At 47.2% G+C, this 22122-nt stretch overlaps 1 protein-coding gene across 1 annotated transcript in view; it reads right to left on the bottom strand.

The window, feature by feature from the left end:
• DOCK3 (dedicator of cytokinesis 3) overlaps positions 1 to 22122 on the bottom strand; it is a 682478-nt gene that overhangs the window by 8412 nt on the left and 651944 nt on the right. Inside the window, exons 41-51 of the mRNA XM_025375707.1 lie at positions 21653 to 21794; positions 20425 to 20591; positions 20189 to 20275; positions 19541 to 19720; positions 18502 to 18585; positions 18264 to 18380; positions 15738 to 15859; positions 14381 to 14519; positions 13707 to 13854; positions 1509 to 1627; positions 261 to 348 (exon numbers count right to left, since the gene is read on the bottom strand). Of these exons, the coding sequence (XP_025231492.1) occupies positions 261 to 348; positions 1509 to 1627; positions 13707 to 13854; positions 14381 to 14519; positions 15738 to 15859; positions 18264 to 18380; positions 18502 to 18585; positions 19541 to 19720; positions 20189 to 20275; positions 20425 to 20591; positions 21653 to 21794 (1393 nt within the window). The remainder of the gene's footprint in view (positions 1 to 260; positions 349 to 1508; positions 1628 to 13706; positions 13855 to 14380; positions 14520 to 15737; positions 15860 to 18263; positions 18381 to 18501; positions 18586 to 19540; positions 19721 to 20188; positions 20276 to 20424; positions 20592 to 21652; positions 21795 to 22122) is intronic.

The raw sequence follows: 22122 nt of genomic DNA on the forward strand, positions 1-22122 counted from the left end.
AAAGGTGGGCTCAGGGCAGGAGGCAGCTGGGGCCTCTTTGAGGGTAGGCCCTGGGGAAGGAGGGATACAGGATATAAACCTTAGCATCAAGCCAGACATGGGTTAAATAGTGAGCACAAGAATTGGTCAGAATTCTGGACAGACAGACAGACCTGAGTGTTGAAGTATGGCTTAGCCCTGGCCAGCTGGTACTCAGGGACAAGAGTCAGACACTCAGGATGGGGACAGACATGGGGGGAAGGCCACCTGGGGAACAATACCTTTTTCAGCCACAGACAGATTGGGATCACTGCAAGGTTTGCAGGCTCCGACCACTTGCTGGAACAGGGCTCGCTGGAAATTTGGCGGCTGAAGAAGGAGATAAACATTATAGAGAGTGAAAACAACCAGTTATATCTTGGGAGGCAGTGTTGTGGGCCACAAGAGACAGGGCATTACAAGATCAGACAGGGAAAACAAAGCAGTGGTACAGCTCACACTTGAGATATACTGAGACCTCCTGGCCAGCCCCAGGAAAGACTGTCCAGGATGTCTGGTTCTCGTTGCTTCTATACACAATATTTGCGATATCATCCTCCAGTATCTGGCTGGGACCCAGGCTGTCTTATGTAGGGCCCAAGAAACAGAACATAGCTACCTGGGAGCATCTGTTTGCATCCTTTTGTCTGGCCAGAGAGATCCCCACATCCCCATGAGCACTGACAGGTTTAGCCTCCTGGAGAGGCCCTGCACAGGCCCGTGTTAGCGCCGAAGGTAGAGGAAAGGACAGCATCAAGCCTAGAGTCACAGACAGGACTTGCTGTTTTGATGGGCAGCTGCCAAGCAAACCTCATCCCTCTAGCTGGCAGAGCCGATCAGGCACAGGGAGGTACCACTAAGAAACTCCTGGCATTCTGAGGCTAGGTAATGGTCACTGAGAGGTGACTTTTATGGACCCTGATAGAAGGGTGGGGACAGACTGCCCAGGGGAGGGAGTTAATCCCTATAGCTTCTGGATCAAGGTCCCCAGGCAGAGCATTTGGAGAGTTGTGCAAATGGCATATAGAACAGCCCAGCAGGTAGTGAGGGACTTCAGCTGGATGGATGAATAAAAGAGGCAGACTTTGCTCCAGTGAGGATGCCACACAAATAGGGAGGAAGAACATCTTCCAGACCAATGTGTCCACCACTGCCTTCTCAGGACAGGCTGCAAAGAACCAATGACCTCCGCTAGACTGTTTAGAGATGAGGAGTCCAGGAATCTGGCGGGAAGGACAGATAGCTACATGAGCAGTGCTGGTTCCAATGGTGGTTCCTGCCACCATTCTACTCACGCCTACACTCTGTCTGGATTGCTGGTCCTCAGGTTCACTGCACTCCACATCCAGGAGCCCAGCAGCCTTTTGAGGGATCTTACAGCGGAATGAGAGAGGCATGTAGAACAATGCAAAAGGCCCAGCAAATGCAAGGAGGGAAGCACAGGCTAACACACTTGCAGCAGAGGGCAGTCAGTGTGGTGGGTCTATTACCTGTCCATTCTCCAGGATGGCTGCTGGATACATGGCACTGCTTGGGCGGTCCCGGTATGTGGGCAGCAACAACATCATTTCACGGGCATGGCGGTACTTATCTGGCAGAGAGGGAGAGCCTGTAACCAAGTGAGAACAATCAAGCACAGATGACAAGCCACAGATGGAGGGTCCAGCAGTCAAGCATCCTCAGGATTAGGGAACCAGGGTAGGTGTCCCTTGCAGTTAGAGTGAGGATGAACTCAGCAAGCACAGGAGGAATGAAGCAGAGCCTGGTTGTTAGATGGTGGCAGTGGCTGCACCTCATGTCCCAGCCAAGGCTGACATACGGCAGGCTGGTGAGATGCAGATCTGCTGACACAGCCCCCACCATGCTCAGAAGCAGAGGGTGAGGAGAGTTAAGAACTGGAGCAGGGTGGCTAGGGGCTCCCTGCATCCAGCACTATCAGGGAATGGGTGTGGCCTGTATGCTGGGCTCTCCTGGGGTCCAGGCATGGGAACAGGCCAGCTTGCAATGGAGACACTCACACAGAGACAGAGACACTCAGATAACATAGCCACACTGTTATTACTTGACATACTGTGTCTTTACACACTTACCTTCTGACACCACTGGCCCTGTTCTCACCTGGCTCCCTACCGGCTTTTCTCAGAGGCTTCCCCCCTTCCAAATTCTAGGTACCCAGCGCCTGGCCTCTGCCTTCCTGCCAGTCCTACGGCAGCCCTAGAGCCAGGCTGGCTGGGGGCCAGGGCTCTGCACTCAGGTTGCTCTCTGGGGTTTTGCTCTGTGACACTTGCCCTTCCGTGAACTCAGGGTTCATGGAACTAATGTGGAAATTATGGGGCTTTAACCCAGGCTCTTTAGTTGACTTGATTCATGTTCTACTCCTGTGGGGTGCAGTGATTTTCCCTAGCCTGAGGGACTGTTTTGGAGGCCACAGCAAGCCACATGTGGTGTGACTCATCCCCATGGATTCAGGCCACAGCCATAGGTCCAGGAACTTGTCAACCCATGGTCCTTGAGAAGATCTTCCACAGAAGCAGCAAGAGTAACTTGCTGGCTTTCCTGGGGGAATGGGTAATTTGGAAGGCCCTCCAAATGTGCTCATTGTACCAGATACCAGCATATCCATGAGAAACCACTGGGGGAATCGGAGCCATCACAGGAGGATCACCTGGACCTCAAACCTCTGCCTGGCTCTTATGGTTGAAACCCCTGTCTGGGGTGGCATCTGAGTGAAGCTGGGTAGTTTAAACCAACCCATGGGCTCCAGCTGAATCTGCAGCTGGGGTCAATCTGCAGCTCCTAGAGGCTCTGTGTCTCTGGAACTCAGGGTCTCTGGGGCTTTCCCTTGAGTGTGCAGTGCCAGCACTGTCAGGACACAGCTAAAAATAAGTCTTCTTCAGCCAGCTTGCCACAGGAGTCCTTGAGAAATTCCTCTTGTATTCATGTCAGTCCAACAAGATGAGACTAAAATACTTTGAAGAAGTCAGCTTAATAAATACCAGTAATGTAACTTTTTCCACAGTTGGTCTGAGTAATCCTGTTTGTAGAACCTCAGGGCTGGCTTTAAGACCCAGTCGTTAAAAAATGTTCTTTCACTGTTTTTTTTTTTGAGACGGAGTCTCACTCTGTCGCCCAGGCTGGAGTGCAGTGGCCGCATCTCAGCTCACTGCAAGCTCCGCCTCCCGGGTCTACGCCATTCTCCTGCCTCAGCCTCCCGAGTAGCTGGGACTACAGGCGCCCGCCACCTCACCCGGCTAGTTTTCTTTTTTGTATTTTTTAGTAGAGACGGGGTTTCACCGTATTAGCCAGGCTGGTCTCGATCTCCGGACCTTGTGATCCGCCCGTCTCGGCCTCCCAAAGTGCTGGGATTACAGGCTTGAGCCACCGCGCCCGGCCCATGTTCTTTCACTTGTAAGAGAATGAATAAAGTATGATTTTTAAAACTCAACCTGAATTGCTATTTTGTGATTTTACTGGTTTCTATGTTCTCTTTTAGAACCTGTACTCTTAGGCAACCTCAAGAAGATGGCTATGTAAAGAGAAATGGAAAAAGCACCTATTCTCACTGACTGATATAATGCTTTCCCAGCAAGAAACTCTCAGAATGCTTCCTGAGCCTTGCAGCCCACAGCTCTAGACAGGACTACTCTCTGTTCAGTATGCACAAAAAAACACAGCACTTTTAGACCAACTCAGTAACATCAAACCCATATCTAATGCCCATTCCACACCAAGCATGTGATTGGAACCTGGTATACTGTCTTGCTTAGGTTGTCTGTGATCTCTCACCTCATGGAGCTCACAGCTCATAAAGAAAGCCCCACATCTGCATACTCAATATGCTGATCTGTGTGAGGGGGTTAGGATGGAGATACAGAAGCCTGAAGGCTGTAGCCAGGGCTCAGGGGCTCTGCTGAAGATTCAGACTCTTGTTATGGTGGTCTCTCTGGCTATGGTGGCCACAAAGGGGTGCTCTGTGCCACCACTAAATTTTTTACCTGTACCACTTCACTTCCCTCCCCCTGCCCTCTGCCCTGGGCAGCCAATCCCATGGTAGGAGAAGGTGATGGTTACTTTTCATGAAAACATTTGAACACCACAAGGGTTTCTGTGTTTATGGGACTTCTAAATTATGTGAGTTGTAGTCTAGTAAACCCCAGTGTCAATGAATTACTTAAGGATTATTCAAAATCCCTGTTTCCTAGCTCCAATCAGCCTTTTGATCAGCAGGGGGAGCTGTCAACTCACAAGAGTTTAGACTGCCTTGCAGGCCATTCCTCTCTGACATCTCCAAAGCAACAGGAATCACAGCAGTGTCCATGGGTATGGCAAGGAAGGCCACTGGTCTCATGACCACTCTTGGGAGTGGGGAAGGTAACCCCAATGCAAAGGACTTCCCTCAAGATCATCTTTATGAAAGCTTTCCCCTCCCTGGTAATACCAAACACAAACCTCAAACAGAGTGGACTGTTTCCTCCCTTTTTAGCCCAGAGTGCATCTACATCTACTACATGCATTTGAAAGTATCAGTCTTTCTCTATGATGCCATGTCACACAGACCCTTCTATTTTGTCTCCCAGGGCCTAACACCGTGCTTGACAGATGTAGGACCTGCACCTTTCTCCAGATGAGCCTGCACACGGATTGTATGGAAGTTGTGGTCTAGAAGGGACTTCCTTTCTTTCTTACTTCCTCTGATCTTGTCACTATTCTCTTTGGGCCCAGTTCTAGTTAACCATTTTGCTTATTTTTGTACTTAATATTTACCCCCAAAAGGGAAGGGGCTTCTCTCAGCCTTCCTCTGTGTGATATTCCGGAGTTTGGCCATTGTGACAGCTCCTCTCCAAAAATGGTGACCATCAACGCCTTCCCTCCCAAAACACACACGCCATTCCTTACAACATGAGGTGTAATCTCATTCCCCTCTCTGGTATCTGGGTTGACATTAGTGACTTGACGAGACAATAGAAACATGGGGACTTCCTGGGACATCCAAGGCTTGGTAAAAAGGAGCCTTGAGGCTTCTTCCTGGGTCTCTTGGAATGCTTTCTCTGGGGATAATCAGCTGCCATGCTGTGAGAAGTCTAAGTCACATGGAAAGGTCATATGTAGGGGCTCAAGTTGACAGCCCCAGCCGCACCCCCAGCTGACCACCAGCATCAATTGTCAGCCATGTATGTGAGCCATCTCGAATATCCAGCCCAGCTGAGCCTTTAGATGATTCCAGCCAGTGACCTGACTCCAAGTGAGAATTGCTCAGTGAGCCCTGTAAACCCACAGAATAAGAGATGATAATAGATTGTTTTCAGAAGTTTTGGGGGTGGTTTATTATGCAGCAACAGATAACCAAGTCATTTGAAGTAAAAAGGAGTTATTTCCAAACAAGGAGAAGATAATTTCTCTCTATTCAGCACTGACGTAGTGCACCACCTGCCCCTAAGGCAAGAGCCATGCAGATTCCTCACGAGCATTCAGTAAAAGCTTGATAAGTGAATAAATCAGTCAATAGCTGGAAGGAAAAGGTGGTAACCGCCAGCCTGTGAGGTCCCCAACAGCAGGGCCTGCTTATTCTTCCTCTTTCTTCTTTTCAGGACACTGAGTATCTGAAACAGCCTAGAGGAAGTGTCTGACCAATGTCAGAGTGTAATTGAGTTCAAATGTTCATCCTTGGTTGCCTTCTGTGTTTATCAATCATCATGATTCAGAGATCTGTCCTCAGCAAGAATACCAGATAAAGTCTTAGATATGTCTGAGCATATCTTAGATATGCTTTAGGTTAGGGAAAAAAACAAAACCAGAGGGATTACAAAATCTGTTTCTGCAGCTCTGTTCAGGACTATTTACCTGAAGATACTGTAAATGCCAACCTCAACTGTGGCATTCATCGCTCAGGGTTTCTTTTCTTTTTATTCCCAAGGCTGTCTTTCAATGTGCCTTCTTCATAACACGTATCACTGCTCCTTCTCTATGTCTGCAGCCTTCACATACTGACAAATCTTCAGCATGCACCAATCTTTTGGTTCATTTGTCCTATTTAGTACTAGAAATGTCTGCTTTCAAATGCTGGCTCCCCTTTTCTGACCTCAGAGTCCATGCTAGGGAGGCAATATGGGCAGTGGAATGGGCATGAGAGTGAGGGCTGGTGAGTGAAAGATTTGTGAACCAAACTTAGCTTGGCCATGAACTGGCTAGGTGGCCTTATTCCCCTTGCCCTGGAAATTAGGGCTTGGTCTGAATACTTCAGGTGGAAGTCTGACTGCCTGCTGCAACCTTACTCCACTTCCCTCTACAATCTGCCAAGGCTTTTCCCAGGTGGTCACTGCATCTTTTCACTGTGCCACATGGCCATCACTCCTACTGTGGGCTTCTCTCCATCACTCCCAGTTGTGGGCTTCATGGGTTTCTGTGCTTTGGAAAGCTTCTTTCCTTAACGACTTCTCATGTCATGAATTTGTGCTGTTACACCATTCAGACGTAGATTTGGTCTTTTCACATAGTCCCATATTTCTTGGAGGCTTTGTTCGTTTCTTTTTACTCTTTTTTCTCTAAACTTCTCTTCTCGCTTCATTTCATTCATTTGATCTTCAATCACTGATACCCTTTCTTCCAGTTGATCAAATCGGCTACTGAAGCTTGTGCATGCATCACGTAGTTCTCGTGCCATGGTTTTCAGCTCCATCAGGTTATTTAAGGACTTCTCTACACTGCTTATTCTAGTTAGCCATTCATCTACTCTTTTTTCAAGGTTTTTAGCTTCTTTGTGATGGGTTTGAACATCCTCCTTTAGCTGAGAGAAGTTTGTTATTACTGATCGTCTAAGCCTCCTTCTCTCAACTCGTCAAAGTCATTCTCCGTCCAGCTTTGTTCCATTGCTGGCAAGGAGCTGCATTCCTCTGGAGGAGAAGAGGTGCTCTGATTTTTAGAATTTTCAGCTTTTCTGCTCTGGTTTCTCCCCATCTTTGTGGTTTTATCTACCTTTGGTCTTTGATGATGGTGACGTACAGATGGGGTTTTGGTATGGATGTCCTTTCTATTTGTTAGTTTTCCTTCTAACAGTCAGGACCCTCAGGTGCAGGTCTGTTGGAGTTTGCTGGAGGTCCACTCCAGACCCGGTTTGCCCGGGTATCACCAGTGGAGGCTGCAGAACAGCAAATGTTGCTGTCTGATCCTTCCTCTGGAAGATTTGTCTCAGAGGGGCACCCTGCCTTATGAGGTGTCAGTTGCCGAATACTGGGAGATGCCTCCCAGTTAGACTACTCGGGGGTCAAGGACCCACTTGAGGAGGCAGTCTGTCCATTCTCAGATCTCAAACTCCATGCTGGGAGAACCACTGCTCTCTTCAAAGCTGTCAGACAGGGATGTTTAATTCTGCAGAAGTTTCTGCTGCCTTTTGTTCAGCTATGCCCTGCCCCTAGAGGTGGAGTCTACAGAGGCAGGCAGGCCTCCTTGAGCTGCGGTGGGTTCCACCCAGTTTGAGCTTCCCGGCCACTTTGTTTACCTACTTAAGCCTCAGCAATGGCGGACGCCCCTCCCCCAGCCTCGCTGCCGCCTCGCAGTTTGCTCTCAGACTGCTGAGACAGAGGTAAGCGAGGCTCCACAGGCGTGGGATCCTCCGAGCGAGGCACGGGATATAATCTCCTGGTGTGCCGTTTGCTAAGGCCGTCGGGAAAGCGTAGTATTAGGGTGGGAGTGTCCTGATTTTCCAGGTACCATCTGTCATGGCTTCCCTTTGCTAGGAAAGGGAATTCCCTGACCCCTTGCGCTTCCCAGGTGAGGCGATGTCCCGCCCTGCTCCGTGGGCTGCACCCACTGTCTGACAAGCCCTTGTGAGATGAACCCGGTACCTCAGTTGGAAATGCAGAAATCACCCGTCTTCTGTGTCACTCACGCTGGGAGCTGCAGACTGGAGCTGCTCCTATTCGTGACGGGGAGAATGGAACCAAGTTGGAAAACACTCTTCAGGATATTATCCAGAAGAACTTCCCGAATCTAGCGAGGCAGGCCAACATTCAAATTCAGGAAATACAGAGAATGCCACAAAGATACTCCTCGAGAACAGCAACTCCAAGACACATAATTGCCAGATTCACCAAAGTTGCAATGAAGGGAAAAATGTTAAGGGCAGCCAGAGAGAAAGGTCGGGTTACCCACAAAGGAAAGCCCATCAGACTAACAGTGGATCTCTCGGCAGAAACTCTACAAGCCAGAAGAGAGTGGGGGCCAATATTCAACATTCTTAAAGAATTTTCAACCCAGAATTTCATATCCAGCCAAATTAAGCTTCATAAGTGAAGGAGAAATAAAATCCTTTACAGACAAACAAATGCTAAGAGATTCTGTCACCACCAGGCCTGCCTTACAAGAGCTCCTGAAGGAAGCACTAGACATGGAAAGGAACAACCGGTACCAACCACTGCAAAAACATGCCAAATTGTAAAGACCATGGATGCTAGGAATAAACTGCATCAACTAATGAGCAAAATAACCAGTTAACATCATAATGACAGGATCAAATTCACACATAACAATATTAACCTTAAATGTAAATGGGCTAAATGCTCCAATTATAAGACACAGACTGGCAAATTGGATAAAGAGTCAAGACCCATCAGTGTGCTGTATTCAGGAGACCCATCTCGCATACAGAGACACACATAGGCTCAAAATAAAGGAATAGAGGAAGATCTACCAAGCAAATGGAAAACAAAAAAAGCAGGGGTTGCAATCCTAATCTCTGATAAAACAGACTTTAAACCAACAAAGATCAAAAGAGACAAAGAAGGCCATTACATAATGGTAAAGGGATCAATTCAAACAAGAAGAGTTAACTATCCTAAATATATATGCACCCAACACAGGAGCACCCAGATTCATAAAGCAAGTGCTTGGAGACCTACAAAGAGACTTAGACTCCCCCACAATAATAATGGGAGACTTTAACACCCCACTGTCAACATTAGACAGATCAACGAGACAGAAAGTTAACAAGGATATCCAGGAATTGAACTCAACTCTGCACCAAGCGGATCTAATACACATCTACAGAACTCTCCATCCCAAATCAACAGAATATACATTCTTCTCAGCACCACATCACACTTATTCCAAAATTGACCACATAGTTGGAAGTAAAGCACTCCTCAGCAAATGCAAAGAACAAAAATTATAACAAACTCTCTCTCAGACCACAGTGCAATCAAACTAGAACTCAGGATTAAGACACTCACTAAAAACTGCTCAACTGGCCGGGCGCGGTGGCTCAAGCCTGTAATCCCAGCACTTTGGGAGGCCGAGGCGGGTGGATCACGAGGTCAGGAGATCGAGACCATCCTGGCTAACATGGTGAAACCCCGTCTCTACTAAAAATACAAAAAACTAGCCGGGCGTGGTGGCGGGCGCCTGTAGTCCCAGCTACTCGGAGGCTGAGGCAGGAGAATGGCGTGAACCTGGGAGGCGGAGCTTGCAGTGAGCCGAGATCGCGCCACTGCACTCCAGCCTGGGTGACAAAAGCGAGACTCCGTCTCAAAAAAAAAAAAACAAAAAAACAAAACAAAAAAAAAACAAAAAAAAAACTGCTCAACTACATGGAAACTGAACAACCTGCTCCTGAATGACTACTGGGTACACAATGAAATGAAGGTAGAAATAAAGATGTTCTTTGAAACCAGTGAGAACAAAGACACAACATACCAGAATCTCTGGGACACATTTAAAGCAGTATGTAGAGGGAAATTTAGAGCACTAAATCCCCACAAGAGAAAGTAGGAAAGACCTAAAACTGACACCCTAATATCACAATTAAAAGAACTAGAGAAGCAAGAGCAAACACTTCAAAAGCTAGCAGAAGGCAAGAAATAACTAAGATCAGAACAGAACTGAAGGAGATAGAGACACACACAAAAAAAACCCTTCAAAAAATCAATGAATCCAGGAGCTGGTTTTTTTGAGAAGATCAACAAAATTGATAGACCGCTAGCAACACCAATAAAGAAGACAGAAGAATCAAATCGATGCAATAAAAAATGATAAAGGGGATCACCACCGATCTCACAGAAATACAAACTACCATCAGAGAATACTATAAACACCTCTATGCAAATAAACTAGAAAATCTAGAAGAAATGGATAAATTCCTGGACACATACACCCTCCCAAGACTAAACCAGGAAGTTGAATCCCTGAATAGACCAATAACAGGTTCTGAAATTAAGGCAATAATTAATAGCCTACCATCTAAAACAAGTTCAGGACCAGATGGATTCACAGCCAAATTCTACCAGAGGTACAAAGAGGAGCTGGTACCATTCTTTCTGAAACTATTCCAATCAATAGAAAAAGAGGGAATCCTCCCTAACTCATTTTATGAGGCTAATATCATCCTGATACCAAAGCCTGGCAGAGACACAACAAAAAAAGAGAACTTTAGACCAATATCTCTGATGAACATTGATGCAAAAATCCTCAGTGAAATACTGGCAAACTGAATCCAGCAGCACATCAAAAAGCTTATCCACCACGATCAAGTTGGCTTCATCCCCGGGATGCAAGGCTGGTTCAACATATGCAAATCAATTAACGTAATCCATCACATAAACAGAACCAAAGACAAAAACCACATGATTATCTCAATAGATGCAGAAAAGGCCTTTGACAAAATTCAACAGTGCTTCATGCTAAAAACTCTCAATAAACTAGGTATTGATGGAACATATCTCAAAATAATAAGAGCTACTTATGACAAACCCACAGCCAATATCATACTGAATGGGCAAAAACTGGAAGCATTCCCTTTGAACACTGGCACAAGACAGGGATGCCTTCTCTCACCACTCCTATTCAACATAGTGTTGGAAGTTCTGGCCAGGGCAATCAGGCAAGAGTAAGAAATAAAGGGTATTCAATCAGGAAAAGAGGAAGTCAAATTGTCCTGTTTGCAGATAACATGATTGTATATTTAGAAAACCCCATCGTCTCAGCCCAAAATCTCCTTAAGCTGATAAGCAACGTCAGTGAAGTCTCAGGATACAAAATCAATGTGCAAAAATCACAAGCATTCCTATATACCAATAACAGACAAACGGAGAGCCAAATCATGAGTGAACTCCCATTCACAATTGCTTCAAAGAGAATAAAATACCTAGGAATCCAACTAACAAGGGATGTGAAGGACCTCTTCAAGGAGAACTACAAATCACTGCTCAACGAAATAAAAGAGGACATAAACAAATGGAAGAACATTCCATGCTCATGGATAGGAAGAATCAATATCGTGAAAATGGCCATATTGCCCAAGGTAATTTATAGATTCAATGCCATCCCCATCAAGCTACCAATGACTTTTTTCACAGAATTGGGAAAAACTACTTTAAAGTTCATATGGAACCAAAAAAGAACCTGCACTGCCAAGGCAATCCTAAGGCAAAAGAACAAAGCTGGAGGCATCACACTACCTGACTTCAAACTATACTACAAGGCTACAGTATCCAAAACAGCATGGTACTGGTAACAAAACAGACATATAGACCAATGGAACAGAATAGAGCCCTTGGAAATAGTACTGCACATCTACAACCATCTGATCTTTGACAAACCTGACAAAAACAAGAAATGGGCAAGGATTCCCTATTTAATAAATGGTGCTGGGAAAACTGGTTAGCCATGTGTAGAAAGCTGAAACAGGATCCCTTCCTTATACCTTATACAAAAATTAATTCAAGATGGATTAAAGACTTAAATGTTAGACCTAAAACCATAAAAACCCTAGAAGAAAACCTAGGTAATACCATTCAGGACATAGGCATGGGCAAGGACTTCATGACTAGAACACCAAAAGCAATGGCAACAAAAGCCAAAATTAACAAATAGGATCTAATTCAACTAAAGAGCTTCTGCACAGCAAAAGAAACTACCATCAGAGTGAACAGGCAACCTACAGAATGGGAGAAAATTGTTACAATCTACCCATCTGACAAAGGGCTAGTATCCAGAATCTACAAAGAACTTAAACAAATTTATAAGAAAAAAAACAAACAACCCCATCAAAAAGTGGGCAAAGGATATGAACAGACACTTCTCAAAACAAGACATTTATGCAGCGAACAGACACATGAAAAAATGCTCATCATCACTGGTCATCAGAGAAATGTAAATGAAAACCACAATGAGATACCATCTCACACCAGTTAGAATGGTGATCATTAAAAAGTCAGGAAACAACAGGTGCTGGAGAGGATGTGGAGAAATAGGAACACTTTTACACTGTTGGTGGGACTGTAAACTAGTTCAACCATTGTGGAAGACAGTGTGGCGATTCCTCAAGGATCTAGAACTAGAAATACCATTTGACCCAGCCATCCCATTACCAGGTATATACCCAAAGGATTATAAATCATGCTGCTATAAAGACACATGCACACATATGTTTATGGCAGCACTATCCACAATAGCAAAGACTTGGAACCAACCCAAATGTCCATCAATGATAGACTGGATTAAGAAAATGTGGCACATATACACTATGGAATACTATGCAGCCATAAAAAAGTATGAATTCATGTCCTTTCTAGGGATATGGATGAAGCTGGAAACCATCATTCTGAGCAAACTATTGCAAGGACAGAAAACCAAACACGGCATGTTCTCACTCATAGGTGGGAATTGAACAATGAGAACACTTGGACACAGGGTGGGGAACATCAGCACTGGGGCCTGTTGTGGGGTGGCAGGAGGGGGAAGGGATAGCATTAGAATATATACCCAATGTAAATGACGAATTAATGGGCGCAGGACACCAGCATGGCACACGTATACATATGTAACAAACCTGCACGTGTGCACATGTACCACAGAACTTAAAGTACAATAATAAAAATAAATAAATAAATAAATTTGTGCTATTTTTCTTTGGTTTCATAATAATGAGAAGAACAAAGAGACACCCTCCTTCTGAAGCCTGGAAGCAAGAGCAAGTGACTGGTTGGCAAGTTCAGACCACTGTCACTACCCTGCAAAGCCAACCCTGGAAAGCATTAGATCCTATTTACCACAGCTAATTTCCATTCCACAGCAAATGTTTCTGTCTACAAGGGCAGAATCAACTTTCACTTGGGAACTAGGATTAGAATGTGAAAAAGATGTTGGCTCTCAAAGAACAATATTTATTCAACTGAACTAGAAATCAAGTAATAATTGGCAAAGTAAATAGGTTTTTACAGAGCCATCTCTTCTGAGAAAGCCTTTCCCAACTGAAGAAAAACTTTTTGGTTGCTGTTACTGTTTTAGAATAACATTTTCCAGGGTTAATTTTAGTCTCCCGATTTACTTTCCATACTTTGTCATCATGCCTGATACCTCAAGACAAAACACTGACTTTTGCCTTGACTTTGATCTTTGTTCTAGCAAAAATTTCAATGAGAAAGAAGTGAGCTTTCTTCTAAGCTGTGTGTCCTTTCACTGAGGTAGAAATGCAATGGCTACACAGCAGCAGCCACTGCTCAGAGTGGAGTCTAAAGCCAGCCAGAGAAGAGGCCTGGAGGCAGGAACACTTGAGTCCTTAGTGGTAAAAGCACAAATGAGTATTCTCTAAGTCACAGGGCTGCTCTCAATGACACAGTCACAGATAACGGGAAGCTGAGTGGGGTTCATGAAGACCTCTCTTCTCCATTCTGCAAGTAGCACCCTGCCGTCCTTACCTCGGGCACTGGAAGGGGCAGAGGTAATCATCTGGGATGGTGCTGAGTGAGTGGAACTCAGGCTGGAGGAAGAAGGGCTTGCCTGGGACGAGGACAGAACAGAGACGTTGGTGACCGAGCCCTGGTACCTGGGGTTGGGATACGCAAGCTGCAAAGGGAGAAAAATCAGCAGGATAGAGGTCTGAATGGCCAGGACTTTAGGGCTGGCACAGAGTTGGCTTTTTCATGCCCTGAGGTGCTCTGCCCCAGTGCCTTATGCTATACCCTGAGCCCTGATGGAGGCCAGGCTAATGATTGGGCACTAGGGGCCACCCATACCACCCATATGGAACAAAGTTGTTGGGCTGGCCATACTACGGTGACCATGGAGGAAGCAGGACTAAGCCAACAGGAATGCCAGGCAAGGGGGCACTCTGGCAGAGGATCTTTCCCATGGGATCTCTTAAAGCAACCAGGGCTGAAGCTGGATTTTCTTCTTGGGAAATAAGGCCTGGGAACTGATACTTAGGATGGTGTGTGGAGGAAAGGCGGCTTTCTAGCTCTGATGAGGGGTGTTCTGAATTCGGAGCTAGAGAATTAGGCAGGGTTGCCAGCCCTCAGATCAGACATTGCAACAGCAAGGTGAGTCCTGTAGGCATGGTGCCCTGGCCCACTCTCCCTGGACAGCTCTGTACCTGCATGTGGTGGTACAGGTCCTCGGGAGCATCGCCCATGGAGCCGTCGCCCAGCATCACCATGTTTCCTGCTTCACTAGACGCATGTGAGGAGAGAGAGGATGATGAATGGCGGCCTGTGCCCATCAAGTTCATGGGGCTGTGAGCAAGAGTGGGAAATAGGGAGGAGTCAGGCCGATGGCAGGTGGCAGGGGGACAATAGAGCAGAATGTGTGGAACAGTCATCCCTGGTTTCAGCTACCACCGGTTTGGAGGGTTCCACAGCCAATGCTCATACCCATCTGAGGCCTGGAGCAGTCCTAAGCTGTACCCTGCTACTCAGGAGCCCTTGGTCTGGGAGAGACAATGGTGTGGTACACCGGACAAGCCTCTATCTACAGCTACATGGCTTATGGCCACTCAGTTTAACGACATTAGCAGTTTCTCAGGAGGAATAAAGAGATATGCCAAATCAGGTCAAAGATCTCAGGTCCCCCTTTCTATGGGGTATTAGTCTGGGTCAGTGCCCACCCCTCCACCCCCCACACCATGATGGGATCTGCTCCTTGGTCAGAGGCTTCTTCCTAGTGTGGGAAGCTACCAAAATAGCCGGCTGTGAACTATCTGCAGTCCTCTTTCCACATCTGTGGCCAAAAGGCTTGTCAATAGCTCTCCTCTAGCAATACCAGGAAAACCTCTCATTCATTTGTTCCTAAGTGCCCATTCTGTGCTGAGTTGCCACTCACACTGGAAAACAAGCCTAAGTGAGGGGCTCCTCTCACTGGTCTCCTCCTCCAACCTGGCCTTCCTGGCCTAGAGACTTTCAGTATTCTCAGTTGAGCCCAGGCAAACCAGTCTTTGATGTTCACATCACTATGCTGTTTCTTCCTTAAAACTGACTTGGTGATCCTCATTCTCCTTGGGATCAAGTCCAAAGGCCTGCATGAACAAGGCCCATTCAGAGTTGGTCCTATCCCCTTTTCCATGCCCTGGAATCCTGCACTCCAGCCACTTGACTCTACTCAGAGTGCTGACCAGGCTGGCTTGTTCATATCTTGAGGCTTCTGCATGTGTCAGTCAATTTGCCTAGATCTTGCCCTATCACCCTCCTAACCCCTAGCAAACATCTATTTATCCTTCAAGACTTCCCCAAATGCCCCCTCCTCCATGCTGCCACAATATCATGTATACACTTCCCTTAACCAGGATAGTGACTGACTGAATGCAGGGTGTGGGTCCTATGGCAGGAGCCACATAAGTGTTTGCTGTGTGCATGGGTAAGAGGGAATATGAGTATACACAAGGACTCTTTTGTCTGACCCTTGACAATTTAGACTCACCTCTCCAGAGGGAACCCTCCCCAGCCCTAAGGCCATACCTGTGCCGATGGGTCATCTTGATGCTCTCCGGACTCATGGGGCTATGGGATGCCAGAACATTTCCCCGTGGGGTGCTGGTGCCTGAACATGCAGGACTTAGCTTATCCAAACCTGGAAACTCCTGTTGAGAAATGAATGCCCCTTCATAGAGAGTAAAGAATAAATAAGTAACTAAGGGATATGAGGGAAGAACTGACTGGTGATCAAAAATCTAAAAGAAACAAAAAAGAGTCATATGGTTGGTTGAACCTGAACTGCTTCCTTTTGGCAATGCCCCCTTCATGACTAAAACACCCTCCTAACTGCATGGGAACCTAGACCCAAGGCCGTGTGCGAGGCCCCAGGTTGACTCCACACTAAGAGAAGCATATCTGGAATGAACTGAAGCTGGTCTGAGCTCATAGGAGTGTGTTAACAGGTTTTCTCCCTATGGAATAAGTAGAACAAGATTTGGGAAAAAGGAGAGGAAGAGCTTATTATTAGTTGTCAATCAGTGGGCACCAATTACATAAGGATTGGTATCAAGTTTTATTAGACTGCTAAATGGCCCAGCTCTTAGTGACCTGGGTTGTCTGTGACACAGTCTACGGGGAGACAGAACATAAAATCCTGATGTATGTAAATGAAAAATAGCACAGATCTATTTTAGCTTAATTTATTCATATTAAGTATACAGATTTCTGGGCACACACTTCTGATCTCAAACCCTACTAGGTGACAGCATGTTTGTTTGCATCCCTGTGTGCAACTCAGAGGAAATAACTGTTCAGGTTTCCTCAAGTCCTTCAAAATCTGTAGTGAACAGGGGCCCTACGTCCACTGGGGATATTTCTGAGCTTGGTGTGAAGAAGCACCGGGTTTTCCACCCACTTCTTCCAAAGTATACAGAGGGCTAAAATGTATTTCTGTAGCTGGATAAAGGATATGTGTGCACACGGAAGAATGTGATGTATATAGGAAAGTGTTTTGTGCTTTTTGCTGCAACCCACATGGCAGAGAACCTCCCCACTGGCCAGGCTCCAGCCTGCCTGGGTCACCTGCTGTGATGGGGAAGTATGCAGGAGACCTTGGAATGAGAAGTAGTGGAATGAATACCCACCAGGCTCAGCAATACTGCCCAAGTTCCTAACTAAACGACACTCCAATTTTAAGGCGGAGATGTAAAAGAGCTTCTCTGCATATTTCACCTTGAAATACCATGGGAGAATCCTAACAGATGGGAGAAATTTCAGGATCTCCAGGCTTTCCTCTGGAAAATGTGCCCCTACCCCTCAAACTACAATAAGCTTCTTTTTCTCTTTTCATGTTATCCACACTTGTCCACACAGGCTGAGACCTGCACTGGGAGCCTGGAGGGACAGAGATGACCAGAACCTGCAGCATCCATGAACAAAGCAGGTCCGCCCCAAATGGGTCAGGCCCACTGTGTTTAAGTAGTTCAGCCTCCCTCAGGGCTCCTGTGGCCATGGGTATCCCTAGAGGGGGATGTTTTTTGCTCATGACAACCTTGTGCAGCTCAAACAGCTCTACTTCTTGTCGACCTGCCACTACCCAGTGGTCCTGGGTGATGAGAAGAGAACTTGGCTTGGGTGCCAGGTAGCAGCAGGTAATTGGGCTCATACCCCTTAAGATCTGGGAGACAGCCTGTTTAGCAGGAAGGGATCTCTAGAAAACATTTGGAGTCGGCTCCACAGTTGAAAATGAGGTTTGGGTATGTGACTAGGGGGCTCTATCCTCAGCCAGTCAGCACTTCCTCTAAGACCCTGCCAAGGAATACTGGTCCTGGAATATAAGTCCTGTTTGTGTGTTTAAGTCCTTGGGCCAAATGCTACTGTGGAGGCTGAAGAACTGGGCCAGAGTTAGGGAGACTTTCAGGAGCCTGGTCCAGCCCCAGGACCTGGCTGACCCCTTTAAGAACCGCTAGCATCAAAGTACTGCTCATCCTAGACTATCTCAGATGTGAGCTTGGATCACCAGTCATGATAGAGGAAGCTGGGAAGGAGAGGGAGGGAGGGAAAGAGGGAGAAAAGGGAGTTGGGGGAAGAGTAAAAAGAGGGAAAAGAGAACGATTAGAGGGAGAAGAATGAAGAAGGGCAGAGAAAGAGAGGAGGAGGAGGAGGGAGATGGGGAGAGAAGGCTGGCTCAGGCCATGCCTACCTCTTTAGGTTCTTGAGATGAAAAACATCTCCAAAAAGATCCCTACATGTAGGCCATATACTTTAGCTCTTTTCCTCCACATATGAAAACCTGTTCACTAGCACAGTGCTCTGAAACATGTTCTCTGCCCTTGAATCTGGCTCCTCCTTTGGGAGTGAGTGAGTGAGTGAGAGGATCCTTAGCATCCTTCCCCTGGATATAGCATCCATCCTTGCCCCCTGTCCCTCTGTGGGGAGGACAGCCTCTCTCCCTGACCCGGCCCCCACCCAGGCTCTCTCCCTCCTATTTTCCTTTGGCTTGTGGTATATAGGTCTGGAGAAAGTGACACCTGGTTCTACTGCAGCAGGGGCAGGACAGGATTAACTTACATGGTAGAGACTGGCCCGCATCATCTGGAACTGATCAATTAGCTTCTTATGCAGAGGTCGCATTTCTGGGTGCACAAACTTCTCATGAACTGCTAGCCCAACTCCAAGGACATGAACCTATCAGAGTCACAAACAAGGCCACTCTGTGAACCATGAGCAGCCCCTGAGAACTGAAGCCATCTTGTAGTGCATGGCTTTTCTCACCTGGCTGCTGGTCCCCAAGCTCTCCAAGACATACCTGCTCCTGCATAAGCTCCTTGAGCTGGGTGATCTTCTCAGCATCTCCTGGGTGCTTGTTGATGTAATCTTTATCAAAGAAGGCCTGTGAAAGGAAAGGCCAAGTCAGGAAGACTCTTCCCAGGACTACTACTTATATAGGGCCCAGGAGATTTGAGTTCACTAATGCCACCTAAAACGTAGCCAGGCTGTCTCCTCATAGGTACATACACCAGTCTGGCCTGTTTGAACTTCTGGCAATTAGAGGTGTGTGTGTTTTATTTTATTTTATGATATATTTTTTGAGACGGAGTCTTGCTCTGTCACCCAGGCTGGAGTGCAGTGGTGTGATCTCAGCTCACTGCAAGCTCTGCCTCCTGGGTTCACACCATTCTCCTGCCTCAGCCTCCCGAGTAGCTGGGACTACAGGCACCCGCCACCATGCCCGGCTAATTTTTTCTTGTATTTTTAGTAGAGACGGGGTTTCACCGTGTTAGCCAGGATGGTCTCAATCTCCTGACCTTGTGATCCGCCCACCTCGGCCTCCCAAAGTTCTGGGATTACAGGCGTGAGCCACTGCACCTGGCGAGGTGTGTTTTTTGTCTGAGAAGGATTGAACGTGGCCAAGCCATCTAAGTCTGGATGCTGACCCCAGTCCCTTATGGAGCCTGGATGGCCTAGGTAGGGCAGGCAGGACTGGTGGACTGGGAGTAGGGGCTAGCCTCTTATCCAGCCTACGACTCACTTCTCATGATGGGCTGGGCTCCAAGGCTTCTCTTGGAGGGCACCTAACATCTTCCCATAATCAGGATTACAGATTACCCATATCAGAGTTCAGAGAATAAAAATGAAGAAAAGGCCCTACCAGAGAACTGTGCCAAAGAAATAGGGAGTGATAGGGAGCTTAGGGCCTCGTTCCAGGACCATCCCAAGTTAGTTTAGCCAAGAGAGGGCACGTAGGGAAGGCTACCTAAGGAGACTACAATCTTGAAAAGAGAAGCCTGTGAGTCACTTTCCCAGCCAGGCTGCCTGCATGGGTTTGGTCTGTGGCCACAGCTCACCTCCTGATAGCGTGCAATGCCTCCATTGACAGCTGCATCAATGACACCATTCAGGCACATGCTTAGCAGGTTGATGTTGCCATGCACCTGCTTGTGTTGATACTGGCTGATCAGGGAGCGTAGCTCCTGGTTCTTATTCTCAACCACTTGGATGGCATTCTCCAGAGGGCTCACCTCCACCTAGGGGTACACAGCACACAGAGTCATCCCAGAAATGACGATAACCCCTCATCATATTCCTGAGACCGGGGGTCTAAGATCTGTGGTATTGATTCCCCTTCCTTGTTCCTGTGAACTTGAGACTCCCTGGACACTTTCCACTTCTGTTTTCTGATTTATAGGCACTTGGAAGTACAGCAAATAGTGAAGAACACTAGTTCTGAAATCAGAACACTCTGCTTTCTTGAATCTCAGAGAATAGTTTTCTCATATGTAAAGTGGGAGGCTGAAAATACCTGCTGCTCAGGGGTGTTGTATGGATTAGATGAGAGAAGATACACAAAGATCCTAGCACAGGGTTGACCTGTGGGAGCCTAGGCCAGGCAGGTGGCCGAAGCTCTCTTTATCTTCAGTCCTTAGAGAAGGGCCCCCAGAGCTAGGGCTGAGGGAGCAGTTGTGAAGCTCAGCTTCATCTGAGACATGTCTCACCAGTTCCCTTCTCTCCACTTCAAACCACCGAGAGATGCCAGGCAAGCTGTGGGTCAGGGTCAGTGTGGTACGTTCAATCCACAGGCTCTGTAGGGAGGGAACAGGCAGGTGTGGGCAGTTAGGCAAGTTTTGCCATACCCTGCCTACCTGAGGGATAAAACAGTGAGTTCCCAAGAAAGTTGAGCTTGCCCCTGGACTTGCTGTGTGTACTGCCCCTGTTTTCCTGATTTGTTCACCTTGAATTCATTCTCCTTGTCCTTGGGGCCTTTGTGAAAAGGCCTGTCGTACCGGAACTTCCTCACATTGTTGACGCGATAGAAGCTCTTGACGCGATCTGGTACCCTATCCATCTGCAGAACATCCACATAATCTGGAATGGGCGTCACTGCATAGATCTGCAAGTCTGGGCAGGAAGTGAAGGAGAAATGCAGACTTGCCAGAGATGGACCTGAGAGGTTGACCCCTGTTATCTCCTCAAAGGGGAGAAGTGAACCATAGCCCCTGCTCCTTACTGACAGCCCAGTGGTGGAGGCAGTGGCATCTCCGGGGGCAGATTAGAGCCAAGCACAGTTACGTAAATCTCTATCTGCTCTCTCCCTCTCCCTGCTCTAGTAGTTGAGTTTCATGAGCACTCAACCAAGGTGAGATGTCAACAGCCAAGTGTTCTCTGGTGCCCCTTTAAGAAACAAAGGGAAAGAGGGGAATGCAGGCATCCACCCCATGGGAGTGAGAGAAGGCTACAAGGGTCTGGGCTTCCCCTCTATAGGTAAAGTATATTTACTGAAGAACAACTTTTAAATAAAATACTGTTTGAAATCTTTGTGGAAAAAAAGCAGGTAAGAGTCCACTTGCCCTCCCTTCTCTGAAACAAGCTTGCCATAGTCATGGCATCTGTCATGTGGTCCCCAAGGAAGCTGTGTGTGAAAGGTGAGGGGGAGGGCAGTGTTTCCATTCAGACTTCCAAGTGCCACCAAACCAAAGGAACTCCCCCATCCTCTCCTGCTCCGCACATCCTTGGGCCCTGCCCCAGTCCGCCTGACGAAGACAAGGGACAATAATAGTACACATGGGAGTGGCGCAGGTCACAGCACAGGTGGTATTCCTGTGACAAGAGCCCTGATAGGACCCCAAGTCACCCTGTACAGTGATTGCTCCTGGCTGCCTGGGCAGACTCCTCATAGGGCAGGGTGAGGATTAAGCTGTTGGAAGCAGCCAGTCTGAGGGATAAAGACCTTCCTGAAGTCCCACTGATGACTAGACCACCCACTGCTAAGGGCACGCCAGTGCTTCCTCTTTGAGGCATTAGTGCGTTTCTAAGTGTGTGCTAAGCAATGAGGACACACTCAGGTTTAGGGCTATGGGATATCTAACCTATATGGTTGGCAATGTGGTAGAGGGCAGCTGACTGGGTGGACCTCACCTCCCAGGGCCCCTGCCGTCCTCCCACCCAGTATCAAAAGATACACTGGGCATCGCACTGTAGGATGGCGTCATCAGGATGGTTGGGGTGCTGCATGGCGACAGCCTGCGGGAACTCACTGAGCATCCTCTGCTGGAAGGCCTCCAGCCTCTCGTAGTCATGGCCACGGCATACGTATTCTTTGTTCTGCCACAAACATAAGAGCACACTCTATGTATACCTTATTTGTAGCCCCCAACCTCCACACTGGAGTCAGTAGCTACATACATCACAAACATATCTTAGGAGTCTTCTCTGTATCAGGCCCTGGGACAGGCGCAGGGCATTGCCCTCAGTCTCCAGACAACCAAGGAGGGAGAAGAAAAACAAAGCGAGAATTACACTGTGGTGTGGCAGCCCCGAGGGAAGGGTACAGGCTGCAAGAAGCTTGGAAGAAGGAGAAAAACCTTACACAGGAAAGAGAGCAAGGTGGGAGATGTGATTTTAAAAAAATTATGTTTAAAAAATGTCCTGA

The sequence above is a fragment of the Theropithecus gelada genome, chromosome 2 (genome assembly GCF_003255815.1).
Source record: "Theropithecus gelada isolate Dixy chromosome 2, Tgel_1.0, whole genome shotgun sequence".
Classification (NCBI taxonomy): domain Eukaryota; kingdom Metazoa; phylum Chordata; class Mammalia; order Primates; family Cercopithecidae; genus Theropithecus; species Theropithecus gelada.